General features: G+C 44.0%; 1 protein-coding gene across 5 annotated transcripts in view; it reads left to right on the top strand.

Annotated features, from left to right (window-relative positions):
• Nucleotides 1–16,054, top strand: part of OGFOD3 (2-oxoglutarate and iron dependent oxygenase domain containing 3) — an 83,143-nt gene that overhangs the window by 29,242 nt on the left and 37,847 nt on the right. For 3 of the 5 annotated variants that reach the window (XM_006132382.5, XM_075903545.2, XM_075903543.2), the window contains exons 5-7: nucleotides 1,818–1,882; nucleotides 2,501–2,557; nucleotides 12,702–12,855. In XM_006132382.5, the coding sequence (XP_006132444.2) occupies nucleotides 1,818–1,882; nucleotides 2,501–2,557; nucleotides 12,702–12,855 (276 nt within the window). The remainder of the gene's footprint in view (nucleotides 1–1,817; nucleotides 1,883–2,500; nucleotides 2,558–12,701; nucleotides 12,856–16,054) is intronic. The other 2 variants (XM_075903544.2, XM_075903546.2) reach the window with 2 other exon arrangements.

Genomic DNA, 16,054 nt, shown 5'->3' with positions numbered 1-16,054 from the left:
TGAATGACTGTTTAAAGTAAATATGAAATTGAAAAACAAAATGTGTTTTTTTTAAAATTAAACCTGCTTATTTAGCTATGTGTCCTGCCATTCCTGATTACAAAACTTCTGGATTTTGTCTATAAATATGCTTACAACCATTACAGAACTTCAGTAACTACTTCACACTTACGGCTGTAACTTAGAAGATGAGATCTTATTTAAGACTACACTAAAGTTTGGATAAAGCTTGTTGCAAGAGCTCTCCTTAGGTGATTTGATGTAGGATAACATGTCTGCATTAGTCCTCTAAAAGCTTTTTTTGTGGGGGAGGGGCCTACAGTAGACTGGAGGCGTCTGAGCACTCCATGACGTATCCATTTTAATAGCTTGATAATTTATGCCTTTTAAGAGACTGGGGGAAACGCAGGTGGATGGGAGAAGAAAGATATTTCCGCATTGCGGGAGCTGAAGCAGAATCCTTTTGAATTCCCCTATTTTAACCCAAAGCATTCAAAGCCTCCTGGATGCAGCAACACTCTCTAGCTAACAGACTGCATGTGGCCACTAGTGATATGCTGCCAAACATGGTGTTAGAGGGATGGTAAGAAAGTGATGGCAAACCTTACTATGAGACTGGGGCTTAACCTGCAGCTGTTAGCTTAGCTTTGGAACTCTGACAATTTTGCATATCCATATGCAGTGCTGCCACTAGATAGCCAGGTTATCTGAGCTCTTTGTACTTCAAATAATATGGAACGATATAAGTGTGGAGTCTTGCCTAATGAAGCAGGGCCATCAGAGCACTAGAATACATCCTGCTCTAAAGATGGAGTTTGCTTTGTGTATGGGCAGATCCTATGACCATCATTTCTTGTGACCTCTCCAAACAACTTGAGTTGTCACTAGTTCCGTGAAGCAGATAGCAAAGACCATCACTTTGAGAAGGGTAGGGTTCCATGGTGAGAATAGTTAAGAATGTTACACATCAAAGGATTTCAGCTCATTTAACTATCTGTTGTCAGTTGGACCTCTGTTCACACTGAAAATTACATTAGTAGAGTCAGTTTTATAGTTTGGTTCAGGTGATGCAGCTGATGTAAATGTATTCTGATTCAAAAATAAATCTTGATAAGTTTTTCCAATGGTTAATTATCCTCACTGTTAAAATTTTACATCGTATTTTCAGGTTTCAGAGAGGTAGCCGTGTTCTGTTTCAGCAAAAACAACAAGGAGTCCGGTGGTACTTTAAAGACTAACAAATTTATTGGGGTCTTAGAGCATAAGCTTTCATGAGCTACAACTCACTTCCTCAGATCTTATTTTCAGTTCGGTTTTTTTTGTCTAGCTTGCTGCTGTTTCAGAGGGAGGGAAAAGAGAAGGTTTAACTGAAATAAAGGTATAGAGAGGATAGGTACTTTATGGCCTTTGTCACTGATACCTGAGAGCCCCACAAACATTGATGAATTCATACCCTCATCATCAGTGAATAAGGTGAGATCTCCATTTGTCAGATGAAGGTTTGAGTCAGAGAGAGACTTGCTTGCCAAGATTGTCCGGGAAGTCTGAGGCAAGAATAGGTTTGTACTCCAATCTTTGGAATCAAGTCCAATGCCTTCTCTTTCATTTAGATTCCAAACTGATGGAAACCTTAGAAACACCTACCAGAGAATAGTTTGTAACATTGTGTATCTGACTGTTGGAGAGCAAATAATTTTGTTTGGAAGGGTGAGGGAAACAGCATTCAGTTAGGGCAGTTTGCAAGGCAGATCATTTTAAGCTTTTTCATGCTTATCAGTTTGTCTTTTTTCCCCTTTTACTTCTGTCTCCTTTCTCAGGCTTCAATCTTGGACTTGTACTCTGGAGCTCTTTCAGTGGGAAAGCATTTTGTTAATCTGTACAGGTAAAGTGGGACAAAAATGAGTTAATGCCTCTCCTTTAGCCTCCTACAGCTTGTGTCTTCTACTGTCTCAAAGTGTGTTATGGATCTATGCGTTAGGGATTTGATAGGCTGCCAGTAGTTTCTTGGACTCAGTAAAAGCTTCTGTAGAACCAAATCTGATATTCTTATTGAACTGGGCTCTTAGGAAGCTATTAGTAATTTCTGTTACAGGATTTACCTTTGTAGTACTGGATAACAAATTACTTTTATGCAGTTCTAAGTCCCACAGCTATATCAATAAGAAACAAAGGGGGTGTGCACCAATCTTTTTAAAGGAGGAAATCCACACTCTTATTTTAAGGAATATTTTCTTTGCATAGGATAAATGCTATCAATAGTAATTGAGTTTGGGTCATTTTTTCTTCTAGCAACATCTTAGAAAACACTTTGGAAGCTGTGTATCTCTTTAATCATTGCTTTTAAACAATGGGAAGATTTGTGGGGCTTTTATATCAAGTTTAGTTTATTGGTTATTTGTGGAAAAGTTGAAGCATAGATGCAGGTGTGAAAATGCAAATTGGTAATGTCAAACAATCAGGTTCATAATTTGTCATCTTAGATCATCTCTTGTTTTTCTAGATACTTTGGGAATAAAATTCAAGAAGTCTTTACAGAAGAGGATTTCCAGTTATACCGGTAAAGGCATTAGAGAATGAACTAAAAATACTTCATTTTTTGCTGAGTTACCATTTTGAAATGCTGTGCTAACAGAATATCCTCCATTCCACAGGATTTCCTACCTCTCCGAGGCCAACACTGTCCCAGATAGGCTTTTCTAGTTGATTTGCTAATGCAGCCAGAAAGGAAGGTTCTCTGCTTGTTTCCAGCCTGTGGATTCGCAGCACTAAATCCTGTTGATGGAGATCTGAAGTATTTTAGCTTGTAAAAGTTTCATGCCTCCCCCTATATTTTATTAGCCACCTTGACCGTAATTTTACATTTTTATCAGCTTTTTGGCCTGGTCTGGCTTAATATACCCAAGGAATCCCTCTCCGGGGATTCTGTCAACACAGCCTTCACCTGGCGGTGGGGAGAGGGGGGGTCTGGGCCCGCCCTCACTCACAGACCCCAGCCCAGGGCCCTAAGGACATAGACCTGTCCGGGTCTTTTCCTGCTGACGGGGCTTTCCGTCTAAACACGCCAGCCCGCAGGCTCCTTGCCCTGCCCTGGGCTGCTTCCTCTCCCCTGGTGCGGTTTCCTCCCCCCTCGGCCAGCACTCACCCTGGCTGTCTCCCCAGTTCCCCCTGGGGTTGTGTCCTCCTCCCCTCTCCTCTCCCACTATCTTCCTTTAAATCCTGGCGCCCTGGTGTTACGTCACGCCGGGGCGCCCCCTTCGTGAGCGGCCGAGCCGCCCGCTGTTCCTCTGCACCTGCGCCCTGCCTCTTGCTCCCCCAGGAGCCGGCTGCCCCTTTTGCATCTCCCCTCCCCTGCTGGTGCGCAGCTGCCAAGCACGCTTTGCATGCACTTCCCCCCGCCTTCCTCCCTGCTGTGCCGGAGCCCGAGTCTTGGAAGTGCGGGGCCGGGGCGCCCTATCACATAGCCCTAGGTCCTGTGTCATAAGTATTTTAGGATAGATATTGTAATAAACATTGAAGGGAGCCCTGTTGTCTTGTGGTGTTTGGCTGAGCTTCAAACAAAGGTGATGAGAGGATAGGTTGAGACATTCAGATACAGGTTGTACCTCCTTTAACTGGGACTCCCTGGTACAGCATGGACCACAGATGTTCCTGGACTACAGAGCCCAGGAAGAGAGAGGTCTGGCGGCAGGGTAGGAGCACCGTAGGGGGCATTGGCAACTCAGCCAGGAGCCCTGTATGTGTGTGTGGGAGAAGGGGAGGATGGGTGGCATGGCGAGGAGTTCTGGCCCTAGCAGAGCTCCCTGGCCCAGCGGCCGAGGAGCTCTAGCCTGGGAGCCCCTGCCCTGTTCTGGTTCCAGTGGCTGGGGAGCTCCAGCCTCAGTAGCAGCCAGGAAGCACTCGCCCTGGCTATGGAGCCAGGTGGCTGTGGTAGTCTGCCCCGGTTGCACAGCTCTGGCTGTGGCACTTTGGCCTTGGCAGTAGCAGGGCCAGTGTCATCTAGAGAACCTTGGGAGCCTGGGGCAGGCTGGCTCCCTGACCCAATGGCAGCACAGGCTATGAGGGGAGGGACCTTCCCTGGTCTAACACATCCCCTTGTTCAGGACCAGTCAGGTCCTGAGGGGGCCGGAGCAGCGAGATTCAACCTGTAATTAAAGGGGAAAAGGCTTTGGAGTGTTGTAGCCAAACAACCAGAAGAGCAGTATTTTTTTTTATTTTTTTTTTTTTTTAACAGGGACAGAATATGAAAGACTGCTGTAATGCTATATCTTGTGGTGGTGGTATTTAGTCTTTTATACAGATTAATGCACTGACATGACATGCACAACATGTTTTAATAAATGTTATTAAAACATGTTGTGCATGTCATGTCAGTGCATTAATCTGTATAAAAGACTAAATACCACCACCACAAGATATAGCATTACAGCAGTCTGCAGACTGCCCTGTCTGCAGACATTTGTAGCCAGCATTTAGGAACAAGCCTTATTACTACAGTGTTAACATAGTAATTAATTCTGATTTTCATGGAATTTTGTGTAGATGGAGATCTGGACATGAATTGCAGAGAAGACTTTGTTTGAAATTTTTGAATTCAAAATTAATTTAACTTTGTCTTGTGATTCTTGGTAGATTTCTGTTGCCATTATGGAAGAATCTGAGCTCCTTCAAATGGCTAAAATAGAGCTGAATGCATTTTTTTATTTTTAGGTGCAACTTTTTTGCTGAAAAGTGTAGATTTGGGTTGACCATACTTTGTGAATTTGTAGTGGGTTCATCAAATTCTTATATCAAATAAAAAAAAACATAAAAAATTGAATATCCAAGTTTTTTGGCACTTTTTAAACTAAATACTTTCAATATTTGAATTTGATTTGTTTAAAAATGTCATTGTTTTGTTTTTTTAGAAGTAGTAACCTAAACATATTTGAAATGGAAACAATGTTTTATTTTGGATAGAATAAAACATTGTATTTTATCCAAGACAAACGTTTATAAATGTTTTTCATACAATTATAGAATTGGAAGGGACCTTAAGAAGCCATCAAATCCAGGCCCCTGCCCTCATGACAAGACTAAGCACTAGTGTGACCATATTTCTCTATGCTGAATATAGGACACCTGGTAAAATTACTTGTATTCTAATGAGTTCAATGGCAATCAGAACTGTGCAGTTCAAATGTTCAAATTCACATCATTGACTGAGCACCTGTTAAAAAGAAATACTAAATAGTTGGATTCTTTATATTTACCTTCTTATTTTTAAGGCTGTAGGGTTCACCCAGGGAGGGGGTGAAACATACACTCCTATACCCCACCCCTTCAGGGAGAAGTGACACACACACATACATGCACTCACTCTCATACACTTCTCTCAAGGGGGGGGTAAGATTGACCGACCAACCAGACCCTTCCTCAGTGCTCTCCAGGCGTGGCTGGGCCCGACCCACTCTCCTGGCACCTAGAGCCACAATTTCTTGAGGCAACACTTTAGGGAGGGCGCGCAGGGTCACAACATAACCCCCTCCCCTGATTTCTGCCATAAATCACACCAGAATGTGGCCAGTAGCAGCCTTCGCCACTGTGTTAGAGGGAAGGGCTGGGAACTGCTTTCAGCTGTAAGGGGGGAGGAGGTGGAAGGAAAGTAATGGCCTGGCCCTCTTTTCAAAGGTCATCTTTCCTCTCCCTTCCCCTCTCTCCCCGCTGTGGCTGGAAGCAGTTTGTATGCACCATGTCAGAAGGCAGCGAACACCTCCAGGATGCTGCTGGCCACTGACATAACCAGGCCACTGCAGGCAGGAGGGGATTAAGCCCTCAGGATGCATCATGCACCAGGGCACAGAGGCTTCAGTGAACTTGGTCAGAGAAGTGGCTCAGCAGAGGAAGGTGCCTAAAGGACAAGGCAGCTCCATGCTCCCTGGGGAAGGGTGTTGTTGGAGCTTGCAAGTTTGGGTTGTGAATAGGCTGGAAATAACTTTTAAGCTGGTTCCCTCCAAGCACTGCCTCCTGCCTGCCTCTCCCTCCCGTCCCCATCCGCCTCTCTAGGAGCCGGCACACACGTGCATATCAGCTCCCATCTGCCCCCCTCTCCCCTGTGCTGTTGCCTATCAGAGGCACCCAGACTTATTGGTTAATTGTCTAGTCCCGTGGTTCCCAACCATTGGGCTGTGGACCTCTAGCTGCCAGGCCACGGCAGCTCTTGGGGCTGCGGTTGGGGTACACCAACCAGTGCCGCCTCCTGCAACAACTGTTGGGAGAGGCATGTCCTGCTCCGCCTCTCAGCCAATCAGTGCTGGGCAGGGGCAGGGTCTCCTCCAAGCTGCAGAAGAGCGCTTCCCTGTGTGATGGGAGGGCTGTGTGGAGCCGTTCTGCTCAGCCCTCCCACCACTCAGTGAAGTGCTCTTCCATGGGTGGGAGGAGACCCTGCGTAGCAAACCACTCTTTTGCAGCTGGCAGGGGACCCCGCCCCTGCCCACCATTGATTGGTTGAGAGGCAGGGCAGGACACGCCTCTCTCAACACTGTGGTGGGAGGGGAGGTGCTGGGCGGTGTACCCCAGCCTCAGCCCTTAGTTGCCACTACATGGGCAGCAGCACAGGGCAAGGTGAGGAGGGCAGGGCAGGCATGGGGGGGGGGCTAGTGGCTGGGGTCCCTGGAGGCTAAGTTAGTAGTGGGGAGGAAATGGGGGCAGGGCTGGCACTGGGAGGCTCTGGGGATGGGGCTGATATTGGGGGCTGGCACTGGGGGAACTTCTATCAGGATTGGTTACAGGGGACTCTGGGAACAGGAGGCTGGTGCTGGGGGGCTCTAAAGGGCATGAGGGTTGGCACTGAGGCATTTGGGATGGGGGCTGGCACTGTGGGGATTGGGTGCAGGGGACTCGGGTCAGTGGCTGGTGGTGGGGGATGGGGGGAGTGGGGGGCTCTAGGGGTTAGGGCTGGCACTCGGGGCTCTGGGGGCTGGGCTTTTGGTGGACTAGTAACATTTTATTTGCATATTCATTATTTGCAAAATAAACATGCAAATATGCAAATAAAATGTTACCGTTTTGCCAAAAGTTTGTGACTGGGTTTGTCAGTCTGCGGATAAAAAAGGTTGGGAACCACTGATCTAATCATCTACTCATTGACATCCCTATTAAATGTTTTTGTTCCTCTTTAACCGTGACTTTAGCGGCTTATGTCTTTAATGGATTGTTGTATGCTGAGGAGCATTTATCTTTATTACTTTCACTTACCTATACAGGCCTGTTTAAAATATACTCTGGAGAGCACTAACTGAATGCCCGTCTGAGTATTACTGATTACAGCAATAAAACAAGAACAGGCATCTGAGCCAGAAGGTTGGTTTCCAGTCTGGCTGTGTCAAAACACCAGCTGCTTCCGAATGAATTATAATTTTTGTGCCCTCATGCTTACGTGGACCATACGTCCTGGATTTTCTGGGACAGTTCCGCTTTTAAATCTCCTGTCCCGCTGTCCCCATAAAACACTGAAATGTCCCAAAAAGGTGAAGTGAAGCTAGAAGCAGCTGCACGCTGCTGTTCCCCCTTCCCCTTTCTCTGCCCCGCTGTGCCTCTGTGAGGAGGCTCTTACTGCATTTAAAAAGCAGAGCTGCAGCGGCTCTTACTATATTTAAAGGCAGAGCCACAGTGTTCCAGATTTAAAAGTCCTGTTTAAAAATTCAGCAGAGTTAACCAAAGTATCATCCATTTGCTGCTCAATGGGGAAAATACTGGCTTATGTCCCGATGCATGAGAGTTTATAGTTGTTCAAACGTCTTATTTATGTTTAAATAGTTAGTAGCATAATGCTAAATATGCTTGTGATGTATACACACATCAATCCTTCTTTGAATCCTTTCACTCAGACTGGTAGCATTTTACACCATTTTGCGCCGGTGGGAAAGACTAGCCAGCATGCAGAGAAAAGGTGAATTGGGTACACTGTGTAGAAGAGGAAAGGGCTGAAACTGAATATGACCCAGCAGGTCTGGATAAAATGAAAAATTCCCTTTCTCCCTTAAAATTCTCTCCCAAACTGAAACCAAACCAGCAGTTTAAAACAGTTTGACTGCCTATTGTTTTTCTAGTGTTTCCATTATTTTTTGAAGGCTCTACCTTGTGAGTTCTAAGGCCAGGTCTGTGTTACTGGGGAAAGTTGACCTAAGATATGCAACCTCAGCTACGAGAATAGCGTAACTGGAGTTGACATACCACAGAAATTTGGGTTAAGGTATCCTCACTGTGGGAAGCTGACGGAAGAAACTCACCCATTGACTCCCTTTACTCTTTGGCTACGTCTACACTGGCCCCTTTTCCGTAAGGGGCATGTAAATTTCACCTATCGTCGTAGGGAAATCCGCGGGGGATTTAAATATCCCCCGCGGCATTTAAACAAAAATGGCCGCCGCTTTTTTCCGGCTTTTAAAAAAGCCGGAAAAGAGCGTCTAGACTGGCCCCGATCCTCCGGAAAAAGCGCCCTTTTCCGGAGGGTCTTATTCTTACTTCAAAGTTTTTATTTAAATGCCGCGGGGGATATTTAAATCCCCCGCGGATTTCCCTACGACGATAGGTGAAATTTACATGCCCCTTACGGAAAAGGGGCCAGTGTAGACGTAGCCTTTGTGACCTGGTGGAGTACTGGGGTCGATGGGAGCACCATCAACAGTTGATTTAGCTGGTCCTTACAAGACACACTAAATCGAACTCCAGGAGATCAATCTCCAGAGCATCTATCTCAGGGTAAGTGAAGACAAGCCCTTAGTGAGGTTTTACATGTGCTGAGGGCTGGATTCTCCATTGCCCTCTTTCTGTCTTCTGTACTCTTACAGCTCCGACAAGTGGGTATCAGATGCTCAGGTTCACATGATTACCCAAAATGCAAGATGTCAGAGGACAAGAAACACTGATTATCTTAGAATCATAGAATCATAGTATTGGAAGAGACCTCAGAAGGTCATCAAGTCCAGCCCCCTGCTCTAGGCAGGACCAAATCCAACTTACCAAAAAATCTGTTCTCACAAGTACTCCTCTGCCCATGGTGGTAGATCTAAGTATTTTAGGTACATCAGATAAGCATCTAAAGTATCGGTCATTTGTTCAAACTGAATCCAAGCCCTGAACTCTTTAAACACATAGCTTACAGAATACATAGCAAGATATTAAAATCCTCAGGCTGCTATGGAGGTGCTAAAATTATTAGTAGCTTCCAGGGTGTATTTCTAGTGAGTTCTCAGCCTCCTCTATTATGGCCTTTGTGCCACTCAGATTAAGCATGTCAGGTATGCAGGGCAAACAGAGCCACCAAGCCCTGCCTCCTCCTGACTGTCTCTCTCCCCTTTTTGCAGTGGGTATTGTACAGTTTCAGGATAAAAGTATTAGTGTATCACACAAGTTTTTAATCCAGAGGTAGCACTAGATGCCAAAGAAAGGTCTGAGGCAATTGAAGCAAGTGAAATTCATTTCACTTCCTTTCAGCTTCATTTGAATTGCTCCTGCATAATCTCCTCTCAGGGATGGTACTCAAGATCCCTCAGCTTCTCTGTGTTTCTGAATCTCTACTTTCATGCTGCTACTTCCCTTCCTAAAGCTGCCAGTCTCCTCTTTATACACAGCTGCTATCCCATATGATCACCCTGGCCCAGAACACTCCCTGATTGGTCAAATCTGCTTTTGGGGCAGTCCTCTGGGACCCAAACCCATCCCTTTTGGTAGAGGATGATGTGAGGAGTTCTTGGCAGATCTGAACCGGTTACTTTTCCTTATAATTTTTGTTCATGAGGAAGATCTGAGTGGGGTTGCCAGGTGTCCAGTATTGAAGCTTTTTGTCCAGGAAACAAATTGAGAAAATACCAGACATATAAATGTTTTTCTAATTACGTTTTTATTATTATCATGAGTATCAGTACATAGTTGTGTACTGCCTGGCTGGTAGACGCGCTCACTCTGCGTGAACATGTCTCAGTCTGGCAGTACACAACTATGCAGTAGAGAGGAGGGGGCGGGGCCGGGGCCGGGGCCGGATGGAATCCCCGGGGCCAGACTCGCCCATGTGCTCCGCTGGGACCATGCACGGGACGGGCAGCACCCTGGGATCTGCGTGTGCCTGGGCCAGCCCCACTTCCCACCAGCCGGTTCCCCTCCCTTCCGCTCCCCCCCTGGCCAGCCTTGCTTCCCGCCAGCCAGTTCTCTTCCTCTCCCCCCGATCTTCCCGGGCCAGCCCTGCTCTCCCTGACCTGCTCCCGACTAGCTCTGCTCCCCTCCTGGCTGGTCTCCCCTCCCCCCACATCTGAGATCAAGTGTGTCCGGTATTTTTTTTTAAACCATCTGGTAACCCTAGATCTGAGAAGAACTTCATTTCTCCCTTCCCATTTTACAAATCATGCATTTGGGAGTGAAGCTTTAAGACCGCTTATAAGGACTACAGAATGCACTTTTAAGGAAAAGGCATCAGAATAAGAGGGAAATCAGTGTTGCTTTTAAGGTTCTCTGAGAGCATAAATGTTATGTCTTAAAAAATTGGACATTTCAAAGAAGATGCTCGGGGGCATTATGAGATGAAGGGTGGTTAGGGCACTGGCCAAGGATGTAGGATATGTGGATTCGACCCCCTGTTCTGCCATGGACTGTGTGATCTTGGACAAGTTACTTCGTCTCCCTGTGTCTCAGTTGCCTGTCTTTACAGTAATGGTAAAGGACAATAATGCTTCCTTGACTCTCAGGACAGTTGTGAGGATAAATACCTTAAACTGTAAAAGTCTTTGAGATCTACAGATGAAATGTGATCTCTGTGAAATGGGCGTTATTATTAATCATTCTGATGATAAATATGATTTAAACCAGTGTAAAGAAGGACAAAAGCAAACTAAAGCGATGAGGTACTTCAGTATAGCTATATTGTAGCTGTCAGCTGGGTCAGGCCCACCTGCACCAGCATGAAACCCCAGGGATAGATTGTTTTTTCTTTTCATTCCTTAGTGTTATCCCTGTTGTTGTGAATCATTCTAATGATGAGTTCTATGAAGCAATGAGTACCCTCAATCCTAGAGTTAGAGGAGACCACAGGAGGTCGAGTCCAGCTTCCTGCTAAAAGCTGGATGAATCCCAACTAAATCATCCTAGCCAGAGCTTTGTCAAGCTGGGACTTAAAAACCTCTAGGAATGGGGATTTCAGCACTTCCCTAGGTAACCCATTCCAGTGCTTCACTGCCCTCCTAGTGAAATAGTATTTTCTAAAATCCAACCTGGACCTCCCCCACTGCAACTTGAGCCCATTGCTTCTCATTCTGCCATCTGCTGCTACTGAGAACAGCCTCTCTCCGTCCTCTTTGGAAACCCCCTTCAGGAAGTTGAAGGCTGCTCTCAAATCCCCCCTCACTCTTCGCTTCTGCAGACTAAATAAGCCCAAATCCCTCTCCCTCCCTTTGTAAGTCATGTGCTCCAGCCTCCTAATCATTTTTATTGGCCTCTGCTAGCGACTCTCCAATGCATCCACATCCTTTTTGTAAGGGAGGACCCAAAATTGGACACAGGACCTCACCAGTGCTGAATAAAGGTGAATAATCAGTTCCCTAGATCTTTGGCAATGTTCCTCATAATGCACCTTAATATGTCATTAGCTTTCTTGTCTACAAGGGCACACTGTTGACTCAAATCCAGCTTCTCGTTCTCTGTAATCCCCAGGTCCTTTTCTGCAGAACTTCTGCTTAGCCAGTCAGTCTCCAGTTTATAGCAGTGCTTGCCATTCTTCAATCCCACATGCATGACACTGTACTTGTCCTTGTTGAACCTCATAAGATTTCTTTTGGCCCAGTCTTCCAATTTATCTAGGTCATTTGGACACTATCCCTACCCTCCAACGTATCTACCTCTCCCCTTTCAATGTGCTTTTTTTGGAATCTGCACTTGAAAATCAGGAAGAAAGAGAATAATCAGTTTCTTAAAACTGAAAGAAAACAAAATAATATTGAGATTAAACTTTTTTCCCATCTGAATAATTAGTTCCTTTGTTATGACTGCCTCAGAAATGTGTCTGTCGAGGTACAGATTTTTGAAGATATGGATTTCTTACTGGGTTGGTTGCTACAAATTAAAGGGATATCTGTCAAATATTTTGTTTTAATTTTGTATTATGTATTAAACCTATAAGTGTACACAATATTTTGCAAAATGATTGGGACCATAGATCTTGCCTCAAGGAAATTAAAGTCTAGGGCCTTGTTTCTGTCTTTCTCTTGCAACTTGATTAACTTTTTGGTTTTATTGGGTTGGCTTGGGAGCATGGCTCATTGGCAGAGAGACTATAGAAAGAAAATGAGTTGGGAGAAGGTCTATGAGAAGGAAAGAGCAGTCACATGGTAATAACTAGCTTTTAATTTTTTATGCCCTCTGAGAAGCCTGTTAATAAAATGCCAGACTTTCTATATAGAAAAAAATAAAAAATATTGCTCTCTAGCTTCTGAGAATAAAACAAAAAGAAAGCTGGAGATAGTGAGTCTTATAACGTTGATCCAGTTTTGTTAAGACAAAGGGGAGAAAAAAATACAAGCCTGAAGAAATTTAGGCTGGGAAAAGCAATGACAATGGACAATCAATAAACTATATGAGCAGATTGTGAAAGAAGCAGCAGAACAGTAATGTTGTGGTTTAAACTGGACCTGTGCCGTACCCTGTTCTAAGGTGCTGTGTCATGTTCTTTTTTGCAGTGATGTAAGGCAGAGAATTCAGCAAACAATATCCCAGGCATTTGGTATTAGCTCTTCTTCCATGTATCTGACCAAGCCAACCTTCTTCTCAAGAATAAACAGCACAGAGGCCAAGACAACGCATGATGAGTACTGGCACCCACACATTGACAAGGTAAAATAGTGATAGAAATGTAGCCATGTTAGTCTGGTGTAGCTGAAACAAAATACAGGACTATGTAGCACTGTAAAGAGTAACAAGATGGTTTATTAGGTGATGAGCTTTCGTAGGCCAGACCCACTTCCTCAGATCAAATAGTGAAAGAAAATTGTCACAACCATATATACCAAAGGAGACCATTAAAAAAAAATGAACACATATGAAAAGGACATGTACATCATTTGTCCTTTTCATATGTGTTCATTTTTTAAAATTGTATCCTTTGGTATATATGGTTGTGACAATTTTCTTCCACTATTTGATCTGAGGAAGTGGGTCTGGCCCACGAAAGCTCATCACCTAATAAGCCATCTTGTTAATCTTTACAGTGCTACATAGTCCTGTATTGACAAGGTAAGTTATAGGTTCAGAGAGGCAGAATGTGTTTCCTTTTGGGATTAAATCCCTTTGAAGATTGAGTACCCATGTGTTCCAATGATTGCAGTTGGGAGATGTTTGTAAGTTGGTGATATGAAACTTGTTTCATTGAAAGGAATGTGAATGAAGGATATGCCCCCTTGTTTTTGTCATGCTGGGAGCATAGGACAGGATCACTCTTTTTTTCAAAAAGTAGTTTTCCTTTAAAATCTTAGGTATTTCTGCTGGCATTTTACAACTGTGAGAAACTATGTAAATATCAAGACCTTAATGAAAGGAGGAACACCTATTCTCTGTGTGTGTGTGTGTGTGTGTGTGTGTGTGTGTGTTTAGGGCTGTAAAATCTTATTTAGTTAATCATTTAAATGTTAAGTTTAACCAGTTAATTGATTAAACGAGGGTGGGCGGGGTCTGCTCCAGTCTGGCTACTTCCAGCCAGCTCCCAGCCCACATGGACTTGGAGCTGGTAGCCCTGTGCGGGGGCTCAGCAGGGTACAGGTTCCCAGGTACAGTTTCACCATTACCTGTACCTGGGTGATGCTTACCAGATAATTGGGTACCTGTTAACATCCCTAGTGTTTTTTAATTAACTTAAACAAAATACAATATTATGTTTCAAAAATACTGATTCCAATGGAACCTTTGTTCTTCCAGTCTTACAGATCAAACATTTTGGTGTCTAGATGTAAAACATGACGTAACTCTTAATTGTGGTACATACTTAATAGTATCTACCAGTGATGTTCCTATATGCCAATCTTGTACCTATAAATGTTAAGAAGTTTCAGGGGGCAGCCGAGTCAGTCTGTACAGGATAAACTTAAAACAACAAATAGTCTGGTAGCACTTTAAAGACTAACAAAGCATGTAGGTGGTATCACGAGCTTTCGTGGGCACACTCCACTTCTTCAGATGACGAGAGTGTTGGATGTTCAGGACATCCGACTTTTTGGTCCTGGACATCCAACACTCTCGTCATCTGGAGAAGTGGACTGTGCCCATGAAAGCTCATGATACTATCCACATGTTTAGTAGTCTTTAAAGTACTACCAGACTATTTTTTTTTAAGTTTATCCTGTAAATGTTAGTTTATATTCAGGATACCCTTTGTGTTGGGACACTTCACACATCCTTAGTTACGGGTAATCTCATTCTGTGTAATACATCTGTTGAAGTTAATATCCTTTGTGTTGGCTAAATATGCTGAATAGCCTCCAGTTGCACTAGTACATGGCTGTGTGTATTTTATTTTTTCATCTTTTTTGGCGAATTATAACTTTCTGGTAATGAATAAATACATTCTGTAATGTACAATGTTGGTCAGCCCTAAAGCTTTGTAAGTACAAAAGTATATCTGTATAAATACATATGCTACTCCTGCCTCCCTTATTATCTCTGACTTCGTTGTTTATTACTTACGCAATAACAGAAGACAATCATAGTGATGTAGTAGAATGTTTAGAAAAAAGTGTAACATGAATTTGTTTTCCTTGTGGTCTGGCATGTTGCCTGCAGTGGGTTCAGCTAGAAAGCTCTAAGCCAGAATGACAAACTTTTGTGTGTCCTCTCTTCCAAGTGGGCTGCCAGCAGTACAGATGCATTCAAATCTAGGACATGCTTTTACTGTATTCAGAATGCCATGGAAGGTGTACCATGCTGATTTTGTACATTCTGGTAGTATGTTTGGTGTGCTGTATGTTCTTTGAGCAAAGTGCAGTCAGGCATTCCAGTGACTAAGCAGTCATATTGAATGCATTTCTGGTTTGCACAATATAAAAAAGAAAAATGTTAGTTATATTCTGCAGATGGCTGCTCATATCTAAAATATTCAGTAACACTTGTAAATGTTAAAAAAAGCAAAAACATTTCTTGTCCTGCTCATCACTGAGATCTAAAAGGTTTTTAAATCATGGGTGGACTTTGACAGTTGCTTTAATAGCTGGAGCAAGAACTTAAGAATGGCCAGACCAAAGGAGACTATCTAGCCCAGTATCCTGTCTTCCAACAGTGACCAATGCTAGTTGCCCCCAGAAAGAATGATCAGTACAAGTAATCATTAAGCAATCCCATCCCCGTCACCAATTCCAGCTTCTGATAAATAGAGGCTAGGGACACCATCCTGGCTAATAGCCAGTGATGGACCTCTCCTCCATGAATGTATCTAGTTCTTTTTTGATCCCTGTTAAAGTCCTTGCCTTCACAACATTTCCTAGCAAGGAGTTCCACAGGTTGACTGTGCTTTGTGTGAAGATTAATCACTCTGCCATCTCCCAGGTAGTCCTTTAATTACAGTCTCATAGAGGTCATGCACAGAAACTGGTAAAGAAAAAAACTTATTTGAGACAAAAACAACGTTATTTGGAAGGTATGAGAGAAGCAGAGAGATGGTTTCATCTATCCACTGTCATATTGGGCTTTCCAGGAGAGTGTTGAGTGGCAAACAGAATTCTTTCTGCTTCTGGAATCCACAAAGCTCCAAATAAGAGTTTTGATGCAAACAATCTTTTCCGTGTCAGTCTGCGTACTTGTGTTATGCCTGGGATATGTTTCATAATGGTAAACACTTGAGCCATTTGGGAACCTGAACCAGAATTTTCAACTACATTTTTAAGCCCTGGATTGACAGAGGCCTTGCTGGGATGATGTAGTTGGGATTGGTCTTGCTTTTAGCAGGGTGTGGTGGAGTGACTACTCCACACTGGCCGGGAAGGGATTAAAGCAGGCAGGAGGGAGCCTGCACAGAGCCCTGGCCAATCAGGTAGAGGCTTTTAAAGAG

This window comes from Pelodiscus sinensis, chromosome 20, assembly GCF_052426305.1.
Source record: "Pelodiscus sinensis isolate ZL-2025 chromosome 20, ASM5242630v1, whole genome shotgun sequence".
Lineage (NCBI taxonomy): Eukaryota > Metazoa > Chordata > Testudines > Trionychidae > Pelodiscus > Pelodiscus sinensis.
The sequence above is the reverse complement of the archived record's forward strand: the minus strand, read 5'-3'. Positions and strand labels throughout refer to the sequence as shown.